The sequence below is a fragment of the Odontesthes bonariensis genome, chromosome 7 (genome assembly GCF_027942865.1).
Source record: "Odontesthes bonariensis isolate fOdoBon6 chromosome 7, fOdoBon6.hap1, whole genome shotgun sequence".
Lineage (NCBI taxonomy): Eukaryota > Metazoa > Chordata > Actinopteri > Atheriniformes > Atherinopsidae > Odontesthes > Odontesthes bonariensis.
Genome location: NC_134512.1, coordinates 22880231 through 22902512, shown reverse-complemented (window position 1 = coordinate 22902512; position 22282 = coordinate 22880231). Strand labels below are relative to the sequence as shown.

The 22282-nt window shown below is 42.1% G+C and overlaps 1 protein-coding gene across 14 annotated transcripts in view; it reads right to left on the bottom strand.

Moving 5' to 3' along the window:
• LOC142384142 (pleckstrin homology domain-containing family A member 5-like) overlaps positions 1 to 22282 on the bottom strand; it is a 79464-nt gene that overhangs the window by 35731 nt on the left and 21451 nt on the right. For all 14 annotated transcript variants that reach the window (XM_075470130.1, XM_075470131.1, XM_075470127.1 and 11 more), the window contains exon 4: positions 1749 to 1832. In XM_075470130.1, coding sequence (XP_075326245.1) covers positions 1749 to 1832 — 84 coding nt within the window. The remainder of the gene's footprint in view (positions 1 to 1748; positions 1833 to 22282) is intronic.

Here is a 22282-nt window from a genome sequence, read left to right as displayed (position 1 = left end):
GTCTTAGGGTGGGCTGAGTTGAAGTTCTTTATATTGTACAAGAGAAAAGCTTCAAATTATAATAGCAAATTCGGGCAAAGATTTGAGTTTTGGAAGCATTTAAAGTGCAGAGCAGATTAAGCAGAGATTTTCAGCCAGGCCTCCTTATCCCCGTGGCAGCTTAAATCCGTCTTTGCCTTCCATTACTCATTCGGGGTGAAGATTTTCCCCCCTTGTCGTTTCTTGCTAGAACACAGCCAACTGTTGGCTGAAACACACTGTAATGAACTTAAAATAGCTATAAGTCAAATTGTAGGTTGACCAATGAGCTCTTACGTTCTCGAAGTCGACCTCTACATCTGATGCACAACATGTTTGCAAATTATCTTGGGAGATAAAATGCTAATTTCTAAATTAGAAAATGTTGCGCTCCCTGGTGTGAAAAACAGCAGCAATGTGAAAGCAACACAGGGAGGAGAGGAATGTGTCAGGACAGTGAAGTGTGACAGTTCTGGTACAACAAGCTTCTATGAAACTTCCTCTGATTACTGAGTCACTTCTAAATTCAATGCTGCTGAGAGGACTTCAGAGGGAAAATAGAGGAAAAAGCTCACAATAACGTGTTTTGGAACAAAAAGGAGTTTTGATTTGTAAATGGTGAACAACGGGGTAATTAACCCTCCAAGTGTTAACCGCACTTTCCCACATGGGAGTGCTTTTAAGTCTTGAGGCAGGGCATTTTTCTATTAGCCTTCATTACCAAACTAAGTGTTATGGGATGTGATGGCATGACTTTAATGTAACCATTCAACACTGTTGAAGATCTACTATGACGGAGACTCGGGAAACTGTGTGGGGCTGATGCAAAACATTGCACAACATTAAGCTAAGAAGCCAGAGTGAGCCTTGAAAGTTGACATGAATGTCACAGTGTGGGTTGTGATGCAAACAGCTTAGTATGTGTTTGGTTAGCACGCCTAAAGGATGTTACACAGCAGTGTGTTTTAATGGGAACTCTGGGAACGAAAATACAGATTAGGATCGGCGTGTTTTTCCCCGTGTTGGACGACACTGTCTGCACCTCAGTGGGAGGAATCCGTGGACAGGGTTAAATAGTTGCAGGTGGGTAAATCTGCAAACAGAAACTAATAATTCCTAAAGTGGACAGGCGCCAAGTTTAGTCTGACATATTTATGGAGTTGTTCTCAGTGAAGTTAAAGATCAGGATGGCCGGCATCCTGGGCAGACACGTGGTAAGTGTTCGACACAGACGCCACAAACACACAAACGTGACTCTGTCAAACAGCATCTGAAATATGAAAATGGCATGAACTCCTTTCCAGGCCAAAATGTGACTCACTGCATTCTCTCCATCTGATGTACAAACGATACAATCATTTTATTAATGTCCATCCTTGGTATTGAGATTAATAATCCTACCTTCGGCACTTGCAAAGAACAGCAACCTGGTTATGCAAGGGACAAAATCTCTTTGATAATATGAGAGTCATAAGAAGCATCTTCCAAAAGTTAGCTGCCAATACAGAAGTGTGATTCCTCTTTTCCGAGAAATTTGATCATGGAGATAGATAACAAAGGATGCATTGAACAGAGGAGGCTTTGAATTGAAAGGGCAGGACGGCAAAAAGAGGATGACAAGGCAACAACTAATGTGATGTTGCCTACATATCCAGAATTTCAACTACATACTGTAGAACTAAAAAAAAAGCCATCCAGCAGCATTCTAACAGCAAAAACAAGAGACTTACTGTTCGTTGACGACAAAGATGCAGTTGTCTTGTGAGGGCAAGCCTGAGACAGGATGTTTGCAGGTCACCTTCCGCTCATTGTGGCTATAAAGAAAAACAAAAACAAGAATGATTGATACATAAATAATGAATATCTGAGTTATTAAGCAAATGTCAAGCTAGTGAATAGCTGATTAATCCTGTAAAGACCCCAGAGTATTTTCAGAGGACTGTTTTTGGGTTTTGTCGGTCGGGCATTGATGAAATTACTGAGAAGTTAAGTTAATTTGAATGTATTAAGAAGCTAAAATAATCGCCACTTGGACCAAACTACCACCACTGAAAACAGGTCTCACCTGGCACACAGTGGGGCTTCTGGGAAAAATAACAGCCTAATTAAGTACCCTCAGAAAAGTCAGAGTATGGCATTGGTCCCCTCAGGCAAAAGCATTAAAGAGATACAGACGGTTCCCTTTTTAACAACAGCATCTCAGTTTTTGGCTTCAACGGCAAATTGGAGCGGAAAAAAAGAAAAGAAAAGAAGAACAATTTAGATGCAGATTAGTGCATGAACTTCAAACTAGTTCCAACCTCATTGAAACAAATGAGTCTGCAGGCTCCAGCCGACTTTTGTGCCATCCTACACTCTGAAACTAATGACAGAGGTGCAGAAGATGCTACCCACCCATCCTGCTGGCCAATTACAGCAGCCCACAGTCACTTCCCCCCTGACATAATTAGAACACCAGGCTACAGACCTTACAGTCTTGGAAATGGAGGAATGAAAAAGCAGTTTTCCAGTAAAACAGAGGCTGATCAGTGTGCATGTCGATGGCCACGGGGAACAGGAAGCTCAGTTTACTTTTCAGCAAGAATCAGGAGCTGTACTGGGATTCGCTGTAACAAATTCATCCTAAAACTGTTTTATTGGAGCAGTAAGTAAACTGTGCAGGTAATTCATATTCAACAAACACTTAATCAGCTTTCTAGTCCATAATCTACAATAAAAAAAAAGGAAAAAGGAAACTCAACAGTCTATTGATTAAACCATCAGTAAGATGAAGCACTGACAGGTTCGTAAACCATGGAGTGCATGTGTACAATGCATTCGTCAAATGCTAATGACAAACGCACAGATTAAGGAAGATGGACAACATGCAATAAGGACGGTGATGTCAACAGCATTCAGTGCTACTACTGCCTTCACATGCCGAACAGCTACTCTCTATTTCAAGGAAAATTCGAACAGAGGAGAGTCGAACTCCATCCCAAAAATAACACTTTTTAAACATGGGGTACTCGTGTACTGAAAAGAGCAAATACCAAGTATGAAATGGGGGTTTTAGTTTCAGTTTAGCCTGGAGAGCAACAGTCTCCACAGCTCTGGTCTATAATTACTGGAGGCTCTGTTGGCAGCAGAGCACACAGTGCGGTCTTGGGACAGACCAGCGGCACCATATTTCTCTGGTATCCTTCACACATGCCTGTACTACTCCACACATACGCAGGGTGCAGATTTAGGAGAAAAGGGCATGTCTGGATATATATTTGTGTACACAACTGTGGAATGTCGTGTAGGACCGCATACGCCTCCCTTTTGCCCTTTCCATATCTTACTTACTTCAAACACATTCGTAGAGCACGAGCCACCATAAGCCCATATACACAAGCTACCTTATGCCTACAGCATATTCAGAAGGTGATTTGTTATTTGGGGATATCCCCAAGAGAGCAACACCTGAGCTACAAAACAAAGCAAAACAAACAGAAAAAGGCTGAACAATGACAATGAATAACTGTGTTTCTTAAAAAAGTGGGCAGCACTGCCGCACTCACTGTGAATCATCCCCCTTGTCTGCAAGTCTTTTCAGTTTTCATCTTCTTTGAGCCCGTTGTTTCGGTTTGGCAGTCGATGTGGTAAACTCCCAAAAGCTCTGAATGATGCCACAGTATGCTCTCTGAACACAAAAACTCATAGAGGCCCCTCGTACACTAGTTGTTCGAAGAAAAGTTGTTCAAGTTTAAAAGAATGTCCAAGAAAACAAGTCACACATCTACGGTAACAAGCCAAAAGATGCCCAGACATTTTTCTCCAAAGTAGAAAGTCCAACCCAAAGAAAAGACCACTCATCGTTGGAGTCGTGACAGCCTCTACACAGTCTATATTACACAGTATTCCGATATGATCTCTTTTATGTATCAAGCCATGTTATGGGGCAGTCAGACACAATGAGATGAAGACACCACTGTGAACTGAAACCGCCTATTTCCAGCTAATTGTGTCATGCCATGAGAATTCCCAGTGTTGCACATGTGGCTCAGCAAGATCCCACTCATTCAGCTTTCAAAGTGAGGTTATACTCTGACTACTGCACGCTGTGACGAATACCCATGACCAACAGAAGCAAAACCCTCCAAATGGGCGTAGAGGGCAAAAAATAAGAAAAAGTAGATGTGTTTGAACTCTTTAAATTACACAGTACAAGTTTAGCCATTCATTAATAACCACACTTTGGGAAGAAAGATCCATCTTAGACAGAGGGTCTATCCTCAAAGTAAGCGCGTCAGGTGTGTAAGATTCAGGTAGCTTGTGAGAGAAGCATGTGGGAACTTTGTTTTTCAGACCAGTGATAAATCACATCATGTCTTAAAGAGTCACTAGACAAATGTTTCCTGAAAAAAAAACCAGGCATAGGAACTGAACCCTACATCCTGGGCTAATTAACAGAGATTTGAAGAGATCCTGATTAAAGCACAACAGCACATTATACTGACTAATGCACTCAGCTTCTATTTAAAATTTACTTGATTCATGCGTCTCATACATTATGATCCGGATAGTTTCCCTTGTAAAAACTCAACACAGCGGTCACTTGAAATTCATCCTAGATTCAAATGAAAATTTTGAACACAAGACATCAACTGATATATAAATTAAGTTTTATCTTTTGACAAAGTGGGTGTTTGGTGAACACTGCTAAAGCTGAAAGAGAAAATATCTACACCATGATGGTTGCATTAAAGCTTCAAACACAGTAAAAAAAAATGTCACCTTCAAAACGTACCTGACCGAGGCTCCTAAGTCACCCGCAACGAAAACTTTACGCAGACGTGCCAACTGACACATGTGTAAGGTCAGTGACCCTGCGGTATACCTTTACGGACAGAGGCAATTTGAGAGGGTCCTAAACATTACAAACACAGTCCATGTGACATGGAAGGACAGTGAGTTCTCGAACCTTAGTGGAAAACAGGAGGACATTTCAGTAACAAGGCTGTACATGGACCAAAATGGACAGGATATGACATTACTCATAGTCTTCGCCTACTTTTTTCCCTGGAAAATAAAGTCTAAATAAGGGTTAAAGGTCTAAATAAAGTCTACTTAACTACTCTCTCTCAGATGCTTTGCTATCTTTGTCGATATAGGAATGATATTCATCATATGATTGTAGCAGCCTTGAGAATACTCAAAAATCTAATTTGCTGCCTCTAAATGCCCTTACAAGCTCACACACTGCCAATAAATAAATAAATATGTGTTTCCTATCGTATGCATCTCTGAAAAATATGTAATCAGTGTTGATGAAAGCAGTCATTGCAACAACAAAATCAACTCATGGGGCCCAACTCAAAATTAGATCTCCCTCTAAGTAAATATGCTTTTCAAAGTAACATTTCCAGCTAATCTTGGGTTACAACAACGTTTAAAATAGCCACATATGCTCTGGAGGATGTGGTCTGTGGTCACTCCAGTCCAGATTAAGTTAGCATAAAATAACAGTGCTATCCAATAAGAAAGGCATGTGGCACCATTTTTGCTTCGACAGGGAGAAAAAACATTGTTTCTTCATTTAGGTTTAGAGGTTCCATGTCTTCTCTGGCGGTGGTGTTGGTTTTTGGGGTGGGTATGGGTTAAAGGCACTGGGGGTGGGGTTATTTTCTGTTGACCTCAGATATACAGTGGCAGTAGCTAGGCGTGGGAGTAAGAGCATGACCACCTTGCAGTGTGGAGGGGTTGGGCTGTTTTCTGGCCTTGTCCACAATAATTAGCAGTGAGCTGCAGTAATAAAGAGCTTAAGGTCTGGGGGTCACTCCAGCACTCCACAGGCTAAGCTTTTATTACTCAGAGTGGGTCTTTGATCCCTCGCACCCCTTCAACTGAAGTGTAATGACAATAAACTAAGAGGCTCTGAGGAAGATCCAGACATTAGCGAGAAGGTGAAGAAGCTTTGTGCATTTTGACAGCATATGACTGAATACTAACACCCGAGTCGGGGTCCTGACAGGAACCAAAAATATCTTCGGTGCTACTTTAACAGACTGAAGTTCTTTAAAATCAAAACTTAACCTGTTTGACCATTTAGGTTCTAAAATCAACTTAAACACCACACCCTTAACCTTTATTTAGTTGGAAGTGCAGTGGATTCAAAATAGAAAGGAAAAAAGTCAAACAAAATACTGGCGTGTCAATTTAAAATGTGGACCTCATTACATGGAAGCCAGATACCAAATGGATAGGGGGGATACTATTTGTGGTAATATGCTTTATAAAATCTTTTAGTACTTTTTAAGTCTGAAAGCAAAATAGTTTTATTTGCCACACAAGGTGTGAAGAATAGATAAGTTATATCGGATCAAATGACTCCTTTAAGATATTGCTCTTTACTTTGGGAAACCCCACATCATGTAAACAATGTCAATATAAATCACTTGAAATAATTAACAAAGATGTGCAATCAGGATTCCAATCCATATCACAGTTCATAACAAGTCCCATTTAACACTGTAATTACAAATGTGACCATTTCTTGGCATTTAAATCAAACTTTACTCTTGTATTGCAACATGTGATGCACAAGATCCAGATTTAAACAGATCAACTGATCAAACTCGCCAAACTCTGCATCTTAGTGTAACCTCTTGTTGATGTTCGTCATTTCAATACTGTTACACAGAAGGAACTTGGACATCTCTTTTCACAACGAGTACCGAACAGGCATGAAAGAGTTGGTCTGCGGTGGAGCTCCTCAATACCAAATAGACGTTGACTGGTGGTATGAATAGGTTTCCTCACAAAGGTTGAGCTGAATAAGCAGAATAGGCAGTTTATGAGAGGGAACGTGGGGGGCACCACGAGAAAAGACAAAAAGAGACCGAGTGGAGGGCTTTGCAGTCCCCAGGAGGCCATGTGACACGAAGCAATGTGCCATCACAAAATGAAAATACTCGTCAAATGTTTACTGTAGTATTTCAGAAAGATATTTGTGTGCATGTTGTATGTTCTAAAAGTATTTAAGATAAAAAAAAGTTGCTTGAATCAGGTGTCCTTTGGGAGAACAATCCTTTGGAAAAAACATTTCCACCACCTGAGACATGTCAATATCTCTAGCCATCCATTCTCTATACCCACTTAATCCAATTCAGGGTTGCAGGGACATGTCAATATAATAAAGGCTAATCTAAGAAGTGTCTTGGTTAAGTTTCCTTCGTCATCTACAGTGAAATCTATAAGAATTTTGCACCATATCAAAAGAACATGTGGACAACCGGGCCACGAGCTGTGTGAAGAACACTGATATTAGCTTCAGCGATGAGATTTGACTTTTACTTCAGACCTTCACATTTAACAAGAGAATACAGCTGCTCATTCGGGCAACAAATCAGATTTTTTTTCTTCTAATAATTAAATTAGCATCCCGCTCAAAGCAGCGGTGGCTCTGTTCAAAGTGGGTCAAGGTGACACAGCTGATCGGGCAATTCAAGAAGATTCCAGAGACATTGGTCACATATACATATGTATTAATATCAAACCACAAGCATCAACATTAATTAGTATTGAAAATACTTGACATCTGATCTTAGTGCATCAGTACAACAATATTAACCTGATTAGGACCTTACACTGAATAGGCCACTGCTATGTAAACACTTGTTTCATTTAGAATTAGGTAAATAGCTGAACAGCACGTAATGACAAGACAACCAGTTGAACAACAACAAATATGATTTCACAACTCGACAACGAACTTGGCAACGCCCTGAAAACTGTGTGTAACAACTTAACCCTCTTGCAAAGAGTAAGTCATTTGATCACCAGCCACGGCTAATTGTAACTGCTTCTGATGCACCAGTTAAAAAGAGCATGTTTGGAAAACTCTGAAGCCTCACGTTTGGTTCTCAGAGCAGCTCGAGGAGATATGTGAACTGGCCGCACTGTGACCTTCTCTGGCCAGGGGCCAGTGACAACTGTTCCTCATCAGACTAAAGGAATGGTTCTTTAACAGTCTATTAATTAGCCAGAAATTGACTTCCCAACCTTACATTGCCCACAAAAGTTTCTATCTCCCCTTTCAAAACTCTCCTTGTTAACTACTCAGTGTTCAATTTCAAGCTTCATTAAAGCCAACTCCGGGCTTGCATACAAAATAGCTATATCAAAAACAACTGTAATATTCTGTATGTATATAGAAATTATATCTATATCACAGCTGAATGAGCTCTTTGGATCCGCTGATGAACAAAAAGCAGTCGTGGGATGCCCAAAATGATACTTGGGCCCTTCTAGTCACCTAGGATGAGATGGTTCAGGCATTCAAAAACAACAACAAAAAACCTAAACACACGTACACAATCTAAAATCTTGACCTTTGTTTCGTTTACACCCTTAAGTTCTACACTTATTTTAAGAATTGGGAAGTAAGAATTGATGGTTCCTCTCCCCCCCAACCACACCCACCCACCCACACGCACACACACACACTTGAGTAAATTTAACTGAGGAATTTTTGAAACCATGCAGAACTGAAAATGAAATTAATTTAAAAACTACATGCAAGTGTTACGACAGTCTTTACTGTAAAAAAACAAACAAACACCGTGTTCTGTGTAAATCTGTTATGTTTACTGGCTGAGTGCCAGCACCCTATTAATGCGTTCCACACTGATCTTATCCACCAATCAATCACTCAATCAATCAATCACACCACACACTTGCTCTCGACCACACAAGTCCCCACAGAAACACTAAATGCATTAAAAGGAGTTTTACAGATGATTCCAAATGGGCATGATCCACGACTCACAGACGATACTCAGGGAGAAAAGAGGAAAAGAAAGAAAGAAAAACAACAAACAGGTTCAGCTGTTTTACGCGTTGATTTGATTCCAGGAATTCTGACAGAGACGATAAGATCAAAACCGTAGAGTTGGCTTTGGACGATGTGGTGGAGGTGATCTGAGTTTCTAAGGAGAGGGCATAGTCTGCGTCACAGCAGGAAAGACAGTCCAGTCATGTACACTCAAAACTTAACCGACTGTGATTTGATAAATGCTTTTAAAGTTCACCAAGAATCCCTCTGCAGTTCATTTCTGCAAGGAACTCAAAATGTGATCTGAGGGGGAAACACAGATGGAAACGCTGTGTCAGTGACAGCAAACAGAATCTTAAATCAGCGTTTACAGCTCATGATGCAAATCTAATTTTACTCAGAAATGAGCGACACCAGATGTGCACCAACATCAGGCAACAACGAGGATAAAGAAGAGCCATACCAAAATAAGTGGCAGAGGCAGAAAGTCTTGGTATTTATCAAGTATTTCTCTTATAGTGTTTTTTCTTTCACTGTTGTGTACAATCCTTACAAACTTGTGAAGCCAAACTGAATGAATCATCGCAGTATTAGTTTTTGAAATAGTAAAAAAGCAAAGAAAATACATCTGTTCAGCTGCAGTTTTCTTTTGGGATTGCAGGTTGACGAGCAGGGCAAAAAAAAAAAGAAGAAAAAAAGAGAAGCAAGCACTATTTTCTAAACTGATAAACCTTATCTTTATGGTTCACATGTAATTGTATGTAATGCAGTATTTACGATCATACCCCCCACCTCCGAAACGAAACGTCACAAAAATGATACTAAATACAATAACGGGGCAAAAACGCTGTTTGTACACAGAGCCGCGCAGAGAACAAAACGCTGACCAGGAGCCTGGGCAGAGCTGATTAAACCTGCTATGCAGCAAGCAATCACACGGCTGCATCTCAGCAGCCTTTTGCTAGCATCGACCATCACAATCAATACAATTAACACCCGCAATTATTGTCGCGTTAAGGTGGAAGCCCCGTTCAGCGCGAGTCGCACACATCTACAGTACTCACAAAGAAGGGCTTCCATGAATTTTCCGGACAGTCCAGGCAAACAAGAAGGAAGAAAAAACCGCGCAGAGAACCAAAAATAACCGTTGTATCCAGAAGTGAGCGTCAGACACGGCGTGAGCAGTTTGTCACTCAGAGGAAAGCCTGTGCTGTAAAGTGCGCTCACAGCCCGCTGCTGCTGCTGCTGTTGTTCACGGGGCAGAGGAGCTCGCGCTGACTGCTCACTGCTGCGCCGCGTGCGCCAGTAGTAGACACACTGAAACCCGAGAGGCGGTGATGTCACAGGCCGGATGTAAAGGCACAAAAGCGGCCAGTGGCGCTGCTCTACCTCGCAGCTATAAAGGCTCTATATGCGCGCAGACTCAGACTTAAGAGCTTCACTATTGTTTATGCCAACACCGATAGGAACCACAATAAAACAAAAAAAAACAAAAAAAAACTAGAAGTACACGAGAAGGATTTTTTCAACATGCAGCTGGAGAATTTCCAAACTTCCCAACACTTGGATCAAACAAGATGGATGAACCGATCCACATCTCGTATCTAAATATTCCAGTCCTTCCTTGTTTATTTAGGAGTGTGTAGCCAGGACATTCAACAATATGCTCATCGGGGTATTCCTCTCTGAGTTAGCCATGCTATTTCAGGCATTTACTTCCTTAAAAATGAATGTGAGTGGGTGCCCGTCCCTCCAGCTCTTTCTTCAGCAAGTCCTGACAGAGGGCCATGTTAAAAAATGAGCTACACGGGGCTGCACGAGACTTGAGGAAGCTCATCGTTTCGACATCTTGCCCATTTCCGATCCAGTTTTGGTAATTCCACCCCAACAGGTGAGCACACGCAAGCACTGCATCTTAGATCTGGCTTCCATTTGTGTCCATCCCAGTTACAACAGCTGTGCCAACTGGACGAGGCTTGTTATTTTCAACAGGATGAAGTGAGAGAAAGAACTGAATACCAAGTAGGTTCAGCAGGGTGCCTGCAGCTATTGAAGACATGAAAGTGCAGACAATGACCTCAACCCCAACCAAGAAGCCAAACAGCTCCTCCACTCATCAACCTGCTGAGTGCAGTCAATGGTGCAGGAAGGCACTGAGAGGCAGTCAATGCCCTCTTAGCAGCTACTTTTTCTCCCCCCCGTCGCCTCTGCTTTATCATACTTCAACATTTCTCAAGAAGATACAGTAGCTACTCAAGGTCTCCCAGTTTCAACAGACACAGCCAAATAATACTAAATGTCTTTTTCTTATGAGAAGAGAACACAGGAAATGGGCATTAAACATACAGGAGTAACACCATCAGTAATTTGTGAACTGCACCGACCAGTTCTCCTACATAAATAATGCATCGGGCTTCCATTACAAGAAGGGGTGGGGGCTGCACGAAAACAGAGTCCTTCAACTATCCTTGGGCCTCCAGGGAGGTCTTCCCATGCTGTAGCTTGGAGCCAGGGGACACGGCCACCACCTGGGGCACAAACAAAGGACACAGTACCCCAAGAGAAGAGGGAGAGGGGAAGGGGAAGTATCTGGTAGATATGTGACATGATATTTAATGACCCACTTCACAGAAAAGATGAATCTGCAGAGGATAAGGAGCTTGTGCTTCAACGCCGACAACAAAAGAAAGGTGTCAGAGGGGAACGTCTAAGCAAGCTGTTCAGCCATCTGTGTATGTGCCGTGTGTCATGCGAGAAAGCAGGCTTTTTGAATCCATGATAAATGAATCAATGTTTTCCCTCTAAATAAAAAGTCTTGGTGCTGTCGAGTTCCCACAAAGAATGTGACGCGATGGCTGGGGACGGCTCACTGCAAGTCAGACTGAGGGTGAATTAGGAAGTAAATGTATACTGTACATGTGGCCTAAATCACAACCTTTTCTTTCTTTTGTCTTTTTGAAGCAATTCATGTGAAGGTGAGAAGTGTGTGGGGGAATTGCTTTATTTTTCCTTTAAATTAAAATGTAAAAGGAGAAATGTCACCATCACACCCACCCAGTGTGACTCACTTTCCCAAGGCACACATCTCCAAGCCTCGCTGTACATTCAGTTGCTTTAAGTTATTAATGTTTTTTGTGCCAAATGGCTGAAAATGTTCAAAGCACTCAAATCAATTGTTGCGATGTCCGCTTTGTCAAATAAGAATGGTGCCAGGGTCCTACTTTTAAACTTCATAGTGGAAAAAAGACCAAAGCAGTAAGCTCATTAGTCGTTTCAGTGGGAGTGGGAGTCTTTACTACTGTTCCAAGAATCTGTTGAAGTGGGGGTACGGCCAAGCCAAGGCCATACAAAGTCTGTTTCATCTCACACCAAACCTTGACTGCACTTAATTTTATGGCTCCATCAGGCTTTATGACAGAGTAAGCATAACCTGGCGGACAAGCTCAGATCTGTTGATGTTATCACAGCAGCGTGGTTTGGCTAGACCACTTCTGCAGAGGACCTTATCAACTAGCAATGCAGCTACGTACGTAGGCTAAGAACAATATGCAGTACTGCAATCCTGCAATATCCTAATGGGAAAATAAAAAAGCTTGTCGAGTGTGGTTTTGGTGCGTTTTATCAGACAGACGGTGTTCCTTCTATCACATGGTTTAAAGACAAAAGAAAAGTCTACAAAGCTCAAATGAGCTGTGGAGAAACAACAACAAGAACAGATGGAGTTGTTCCTCAGAAACTTCAAACAACATCCATCACCCCATTCAACACATGCTCACTTACAGTGCGCTGAAAAAACTGCTAAACCTATGCTAAACACAGGGCCATCCAGAAACCGGCAGCCTCCGCCGTCTTCGATGATAAATAAGGTGAAATAAACTGCAACTGATGTTTAGTTTAATTTTACTTTCACAAAACAGCTCGGTCCAGTAGCCAGCTGAGCTGTCCAGTGAGCAGTTTAAAGAGGTGTCAAATACTTTGTTTTCAGGTAACCATAACAAAGAATTGTCTTTTCAAGGGAAGTAACAAAAAAAAAGCGTTCCTGCATGCGGTGACTACATTTAATGAAAATAAAAGAAATGGAAACCATCCAAGAATATTATTTCTTAGTGCATCTCAGCACAATCTTCTGTGCTACATCTAGCCCACAGTGGCTTGGATTGCATAACACTCAGGAGTCTATAACCAGTTGTCATGTGCAGTGCAGTAAAGTGTACCTCGAGGCATGGAGGGGAAAAAGATGGATGGAGATGAAAAGTAAAAAGGCAGGAAAAAAACGCTATAAACTTTTCCAATTATTAATAAAATATAGAGTGTTTCTGTTCAGTTAGAGCGCTACATGCTTCTTCTGGTTCTCGGCTGACAGGTGCCAAGGAGAAGCTTTCAGACTCATTAACCACCCACTCAGAGTCAGGCAGAGACAGGACGCGCCAAGTGTTCGCATGTTTATCCACTCTCAGAGGAGCCTTTTCTACCTGCCCACTCGCTCTCGTCTCTGGCTCTTTCCTCTTCCACCTACACTCCCACGCTCTCCACTTTGTCACTCAGGTGCAGATTTTTGCCTGCTGGCGTTCTGCACAGCTGCATGTGCACTGGCTGCAGGTTACGGTGGATCTGAGGTTGATGGTGAAGCAAAACACACAGTCAGACCATTTGTTTGCACTCTGCGGGAGCCTACGTTCCTACTCAGTGATGGTGACAAAAAATACAGCACGGATAAACAGTTCCATTCCAAGCTCGTCCTCCGGGAGCCAGTGAGAAGATGGGGTGAAATGGCCACCCTTTAGGGTGTGAGCGCATGGGGAACTGGGGTGTCTTGTGCTCCTGTGATTAGCCGAGTGTGTCAAATGGAGCTGAAAAGCAACAACTCTCAACTGCCTGAGTAGTCGCATCCCACCATGCAACACCAAGAATGAGTCAGTCCAGTGATGTCAGCGAAGAAGAAACATCTTTAACGATGAAAGAGGAAGATAAACAATGACCCTGACAGGAAGACTCAGCTGAGAAACAGGAGGACTTTTATTGTGTGAGTGAATTCTTTATCAGCACGTTAGACAACTTGTTCAACTCTCAAAGAACTTCCAGACAATTAGAGATGAATTGTTGCTCGCTGAATACGAGATAAGAGGCAGCACTGATTTTATCCAGTTTGTTGACCCACAGAGAAACCTTTAGGGAACTTTTATCTTTGCGATGGAAGCGCGGTTGATGGGAATTATGAAATCACACCACAAGACAAGTTTTATCATGCACCCTCACTGCAGAGATGAAAGCAGTTCCATCTGTTAGAGACCTGAAGGTTTTTTCACGGAGGGGGGGGGGTTTACATTAAGCAGATCAGCGAACCCGCTGTATTTTTCAAGTTAAATGGCCTTGGTGACATCTCAAAGGGTCAGCATGAAAATAGAGGGGTTGGACAGCTCCGCTTCACTGCTCAGGCTGCTTTGTGAGCATTGGCAGCACCGAGAGTTACAAATTCCAAAGGTTGCAAGTCAAAACACCAATAGCGATGCGCTCTAGCATGAGGCCTCGCTCAGCCCAGCCCCGCCCCCCTTTTCAACTAAACCAAGCGATGACTGCATGCTGACCAGGCTCAACTTCCATTCCCTTTCGACCAAATTCAGTGTATCAGCGAAATCGCACAGATGCTTCTAATGCCACTCGTTTGGTCGACACATGTGTAAATGCTTTACATCTATCGTCACATAAACAGACAGCCTTGGCCTGTCAGTTTTGGCTTTACAACTTTTTGTCAACAAGACACAGGGATAATTGCTTGGATATGAACAATTCAGCAGGTCAAGCGCAGCATATGTCGGCTGAGCTTCAGTGTTTTCATAATGATGAGACACATGTGTTACAGTACGTGTCCTGGGAAAAACACTGAGAAAGGAAGGAGGCCTTTTATTAACTGCAAATATCCAGGTGCTCCTATCTTCAATGCACTGCTGCAAATAGTCAGTGTCAGCTGGATACATTATAGACAGTGGGGGTCCATATCTTTTAATACAAACTAGAAGATATAGACAAGGGCTTTAGGATTTAGAAACACAAGATGCTATTAAATAAATCTAAGATCATATACAATTTGTGGATTAACCAAATTTGATGCGATTTACTCATCAGAAGTGCTTTCGGGGAAGCCAACTTGCAGCCATCGCTCGCCTATCAGAAACACGACAATACCACAAGCTTCGAGGAAAACAGTGCTCGGTAATGCTGTGATCGAGGGTAAACTTGCAGATTGTTATTCCAAGCAAAGAGGCGCTCCCTCAGCAGCAAATCACGGATAGACTGAAGGTTACTAAGGGGACACTGCACGGCTCTTAAACACTTTGTGGAAAGTGGATGAGTGGTATTTAAAGCACGATCAGGCGGAGCAAAAGTGAGCACTCTGTCAGCCGATCAAAACATCAAGCTGTCTATTGAAAACAGAGGTACACATGGAAAGAATCTTAAGCAGCACAGCCTTCTAGTCAGCAAAAGTCTTGCCAAAAGAAGACTATAAAGTGGGGGGTCCCAGAGGACAACAACACTATGGGTGAGAAAATAGTGTTTATACCAGCCACCTATAAAGAACATATTTTATTTGGTAGAAATTAGTGGCAGTAACAGAAGGGCATGGAGAGAGAGCAATGCCACGCTGAAACGTATTGGTGTTACTTGTTAATTTGGAGTTTGACACCTGCACCAAATTAGCTCCACGCTGACCAAAGTAAAGCAGCACTCTACCCTTCAGAGACATGCCACGCCTTCTTAATGCAGTCTTTATGGGGAATGATTGATACTACAGACGGATTATGAGCCTGAACACCCCCTAAAAGCTTTGAAAGAAATACAAGACGACCAAACTGCAGACTTTCCCTCACAGTCCCTCTGAACTCCTCCAAATAGCAGAGCATTTATCAGGGGAGAGAACTGAGAAAGCCAAAGGTCTCCGACACCACAAGAAGCTCTTCGGAACATTATCAGACTATAGGGTAACACTGATTATCAGGTTCCGCACATGCAGCTCAAGTAGTTGCTGTCTACTTGTAGTCAAAAAGCCAAACCTAATATGCTAGAGTTTAAAGTTCTTTTTTATTAAAAGTCTTCTCATCAGAGATGGGAATTTAAACAACATCTAAACAGTCTCCTGAGCAAAGTTGCACTAACTCTGAGAGAGAGTTAAAATTTATACATTACAAATAATGCTGCGTGTGCGCAACCCAACAAAGAGTACAGAGTGGGAACAGGGGTTAAACCGTTGAAAGCAGCCTCATGTGCATGGGTCAGAGAGACACTCTGATAACTTAGGCATTGGACACGCATGTCCTACATCACAGTTCTCATAACCCGCTCGGCAGTGAACTTACAAAGCATAAGAGAAAATGATGATTTGTCAAAATTCTCAAATCTGCTCCATTCAGGTGACTTTACCACCAGGAGAGCTTTAGATCTTAAACAAACAGAAAAAAACCAACATATACAGTCTATGGATACAACACAAGTAAATACTTAATTAGCTGAAACCACAAAGACCACTTCAAGGTCAATAACTGTGCCTACCAGGTAATGGGCTTTACTAGCCCTCAGTTAAAAAGATGAACACGGTTCATTACGACCTAATAACTGTGTGAGCTCCAGTTTTCGGGTGTAATGAGCCTCTCGGGAGCAGATAATGAGAGCCGTTTGATACAGCTAGTAGCAACAAGCTCATCCACATCCACAACGAGCTTTCATAACCAGCAGTGATACTGATGTTTATACTGCAGAGGAGAACATGACAACTAATTCTGGAAATGCAGAATCAACTTTCACAGCAAAAATGAAGAAAGAAATAAAATGCCTTGCCTATATACAACAGCAAATAAGCTTAAAATAACTTTATGCCAAGAATATGCTCTTCATCATCATTTACCTTTTCTTCACCATACTCGAAGCAATGTGTGCCTGCCTGAAATAACATATTAGGTATAACAAATCTCTTCTGATTAATCATTATATGTTATATTCTTAATAGTTTGATCAGTTTGTTTTTATAAAGGCCAATCAGAGGAGCCGTTTAGAATCTAATAAGAGATGAAAGAGGGCTGTGGAGGTTTTCGTTTTGCCTCTTTGTTTACTAGACTTATAATATTTATGTGATACTGACACTTCACATCCAGGTCAACACACTTCTTGAGTATACAGATGAGAAACTGTGATTATCTGATTATGTCAGCACAACAACCATAACAACTAGCTATCGGTAGGTGTAAACACTGAAGCAAAACTGATCACAGACAGAAATATTTGTGAAGGGAAGACATTCCTGAATGTGTTTCATTACAGATCTGTGTGTGTGTGTGTGTGTGTGTGTGTGTGTGTGTGTGTGTGTGTGTGTGTGTGTGTGTGTGTGTGTGTGTGTGTGTGTGTCTGCCTGCAGAGCCAAGCAGAGAACAAAGGTAAAGTAAGGATAATGTCAGTGTAGTTAACAACTGTTCATTACAAGGCTTATAGTGGAATCACATTTTCTAAAATTGCTAAGCTGTGCAGGACCAAAGACAGGTAAAGAAGATAGAAAGACTGTCTCACTTTTAGGCTCATCCACTCTGAATCTGGTCCTGAAAACACTTTGCTTTCACAGCCACAGGAGAAATACCAAATACTGGCCAACTTTAATCTGTCCAAAACAAAAACAATGAAACAACCCATTTTAAAAGAGAATAAGCTTGTTCAGTTGAATGTTATTGGTTTGATTCCACATGAGTTCAGTTCTAAGTTGTTTCCAATAACCAAGCTGGTTTAAGTTGTCTCAGAGAGATTGGTATACAACGCGCGTGTTGCCCATCAACTCATGATCATTACTTAATTTTATGTAAAAATCACTAATAACCAATATACAATGTTATTGAGGATACTTTTTTTCCTGGCATTTCACAAGTGCTTCGTCATTGGTGACAAATTAAAAACAACCAGATTGAAAACTGTCAATCAAACTCAAAGGTTCAAGGATGACAAAGAAATCTCAAATAGCCAACAATAAAAGTTTTACAGCAATTACAAACATGAGAGCAGCTGACTTAATATAAACGAGAACAAAGGACCGTTTCTTATTCATTGGTCGGTTTCGGCCCCAAAAGCTCCACCTTTGACCTTGATCCAGTCAATATAGCACATCCGCTTGTAAATCCCCAATCATTAGATATACTTATACATACTCATATACTTATGAAAATGTAAACTGTCTTTGGGTTTGAAACAGAAGAGCAAAATAACCCATCGAAAGATGTCAATTTAGGACCGAAAAAGACCAATTCGTCAAGCAGCATCAATATCAAACAAAAAGAAAGAAAGAAAAATCACAACAAGAGTAAATGGTGTCATATTTGTATCCAAAGTCTATAGAAGGGAACACAATCAAGTGTGGTCGGCCTCTTTTTGTAGCTATGCTGTGACAGACCCACATAGAGAGGGAGAAATGTGCTAGTAGAGTAAAATGAGGTTTTGATCCACTACCTAGCCTTCAACAGAGCTGAGCATGCTCAGTAGGCCTGCCAGAGGGCCAGGCTCCTGCTTTGGCCTACTTCTGATAATACCAATAATGTCATGGAAAGTTTCGTTGCAGTGGGCGAGTGTGTGTGTCTGACAGACAATGTGTAATAGTGAGTGTGGCCTCGAAACGGGAGCTAAAATTCAATGTAATCAACAATACGCACAGAAGGCTACAACCCATGATGAATAGCATTGGCCCGTCTATAAAGAATTCTAACAGGCAGAGAGAGACGGAGCGGTTAAAAAAAGCCACACTTACAGTTGCAGCTCAGGGAAAGAAAGACTGTCGTTATAAATCAACAGAAAGATGTAGAGAATGGCAGCATTTAACTGGCAAAGTAATGAAACGCCATGCAGAGTCTGTTAAGCTCTAGTTCCTCTGGTCCCCGGGCAGGAATCACCGCCAGCGTGAGCAGAGAGACGGGACAGAATAGCCTCAATCACCCTGATACAAATGATTATAGAGAAGATGACCAACAGAAGTGGGTCAGCCACAAGAGTGCCGGACCAAGACACAGAGAGAGAGAGAGAGAAAGAAAGAAAGAAAGAAAGAAAGAAAGAAAGAAAGAAAGAAAGAAAGAAAGAAAGAAAGAAAGAAAGAAAGAAAGAGGGTCAGAGGCAGAGGGAGTTAACGGAAATGTGGGACTATAACTACAGAAAATAATCCATGTTGGAATTTAAAATGAGGGAGACTTGTGGGCTGAACAGAGTTTGTTTACAATGGTAATGACGGTGTATGCATGTCCTGTTATAAGAGAGGCAGCTTATAATTACATGTAAATTTGTTGATGAGAGTCAAACTGTTACAGGCGAGATGTGCTCTCAGGCAGAAAGTGGAAACACAGTCACTACGTGCTTTGGACTGTCAAATACTATCAACCTCAGGCTTCAGGAAAGCAAACAGCATACGAGTTAGCAAACATTTCGGAGAGCACATTGCCTATTCATGTCCCTCTTTCCTCTTTGGTTAAGTAGCAGTGCCTTGACAAACAGCAGATATAATTATCTAATCTTTTTGTAGTCTTTTTTCGTTTGACCGTTATCTTTGTTCTGCACTTGTTCTGTTGTGTGTAATCTGTATTAGATACTTAAGACAGGAGCTCTGAGGAGGCACAAAACCCCATACAAATAACATTTCTGTGCACACACAGCAGCGGACAAATCAGACATCACGCTAGATGCTGAATCCCGGAGGAAATAGATGGGTTGCAGCTCCCAAACGTCAGCCCAACTGCTGTCTCGTCAGCAGGCCTAATCCAAGTCAGCAGATACACCGGGTACACAGACAAGCAGGGGCGAACTTGAAAAACATGCTGACACACAACATGATTGCTCCACTTTCACACAGTCGTGTGCGATTAGCTTTTCAGTCTACACATCCAAACATGCACTAATACGTATGTATAAGACTGTTCAGGTAGCATCCATGATGCAATTTCTGATATTTGGATATAAATGTGTGTCAAAAGTAGGGACTTACTTACTGTGGCCCCTATGTATACAAGTACATAGTCATATTTTGGCCACGTTAGCCCCTCTCCGCCTCTTGTTTTCTTCCACTTTTACCACACATTTTCATCTGCTTCACTCCGTGGAGTGTTTCTGCCTTTCAGGCTGCGTCAGTACACTCGCCTATCATGCGTCAGATAATCAAGACACTGTATCTGCTCAGAGTTTTCATCCAGTTCTCCTGTATCACTTCTGGACTCGTGCCATGGTTCCTGGTTAGTCAAGTTTATCTTCTGAAGTTGATGTTTAACTAATCCTCTGCTCCCTGACCTTACGTCTCTACCGAAGCCAACCAGCCCTCCAAAACTTTACCCGAGGCACCTTCATCTCCACCATTTCCTCCACCAGCTAAGCTGAGCCCCTCTGCCTTGAAGCCTTTTCATTTTGGCGTGGCAAAACATTATCCCGCTGATGTTTCTGGCATCCTGATTTGATATTGATGTGACAAAACCTTGTTAATCCATATTTGAAACAAGGCCGATCAATGCCACTCTAAAAACGAGAGCTGAGCGTGTGCAGAGAAAGGCGTGGCGAGCAAATCGAGGACAGATTCCCGTCTAGGCAATCAACTGAGGTAGTCGCTCGATGCCATGGGGGTTCGGTTCGCTCACGTGTCTTCCCTCTGCCCCTTTCCCTACCTTCAGACTCCTCACTCCATGAGAGACATTTGTAGATCTTTAAATCCGGAGGACATAATCTGTGTAATGGGCTTAAAAGTTCTCCAAAATATCATTAGCCATTTCAAAAACAGGCACATCAGCAGGAGAAGCCACATTTTGACCTGTTTTACAGGGAGTGTCTCCTCTCGGGATACCCACTGCTGTTTATGTAGGTGCAGCTGCATTACTCAAAACCTTTGAGAAAAAGGATAACAAGCCCACTTCTGTCGGGTTTCAAATCCTTTTCCTTTACTGCTCAGCACGCCCACGACCAGACAGCTTTTCATGATGATGTGGAAGGGACAATATTGTTTCATAAAGCTCAACAACTTCCATGGCAACCTCTTCTGAATTTTGCGGGGCTGCAGTTCTCTCCTAATCGCAGCCCTCAAACCAACAGCTGCATGAGTCAGGTGCAGAGTTGTATGAGGTCTCAAAGGCAATACATCAACATCTGTCAGCCACAAAGAATTTAAGAGAGGAGGGGAAGAATAAAAAAGTAGCTCACAGAACTACAAAAACAACAATATAATCTATAAATGCACACATGGCAGTTTTCAGTAAAGGCAGAGTTAGTTAAAAAGGTCCCAGTTGGATACGACACCTCAAGGATAAATGCACCAATTAATACTTGGCAGACCAAAGCAAAGTGTGCCACATAATGATGAAAAATGTCAGCAGAAGGAGGGAGAGAAGAGAGAAATGTGTCATTGCTGTTGATTTTTTTTATTGGAAAAGCTTACTATCAGAAGAATCAATCACAGAGTTTCAACTCACAGCGACGACAGAGATGTTTTATGTTACCCAACCCAACACTGCCCTCCAATGGCCACAACACTTCATTACACTTGATTTATACAGAGCAGTATAAGGTGCATTCCCACTGTAGGAACCTTTGGCAGTTCCTATAACCTTTTCAGGAATGGGGCTGTTTTTTCCCGCATTCGGACATACAGGAACTTGGGACCACGGCCCTCAGTTCCTATAACCATTTTAGCTCCTTCTCCGAGGCTGGTTCTTTTCAGGGTTCTATAGGAACACATCTGACTTAGGTGTTTGGTGGTTGGTAGCTACGCCCCTTGTCATGTTGTCACGGCTAAAATATTTACTCATACGAGACGGACACAACCGGCGCGTGTTTAATAAGTTAAACTTACACGTCGTCTCCTTTGTCTGCGGCGCTCTCCTTTCTTCCTTCATGAAACGAAGAAGTATGGCCTGCGCTCGATCCCGACTCTCTCTGTGAGCTCTTCCAGCCACGATGTTAGACGCCCGATGTGATCGTCCATGATTAATATCACCATCATGTAGACCATGAACACGGTGGCCTCCTCGCTCTCCATATTAGCTTCTTGATGGTGTTTTTTTCCTCTCTTCTTACTTTTCGCGGGTTTTGTTTTGTTGTTGAGTGTGGCGCTAAAGTAACACGTCACTGTCGTATACGGTTGCGTCGCATCAGTCCCGACCTGGTCCCGATTCATGTGCGAATGCAGACTGAAACAGTTCCGCTGGGGAAGGACAGCTATTAGAAAGGAATTTGAGGTGGACCGTTCTTAGAACTGCTTTGTCCGAAAGCAGCTATAAACATGGCAATGGGTGCCTCTGTGGTGGAGGACATGAATTCAACAACATTAAGGCCACATTTACACATAGCCGGGTATTTAGAGAAACGAATATTTCCCCCCCTCCGTTTTCAATAATAACATTGTGCATACATCGTTTTCAAAAAACTTGTCATTTACATCAACCCAGATAAATACGCTGTCAAGCGCCATAATAACTA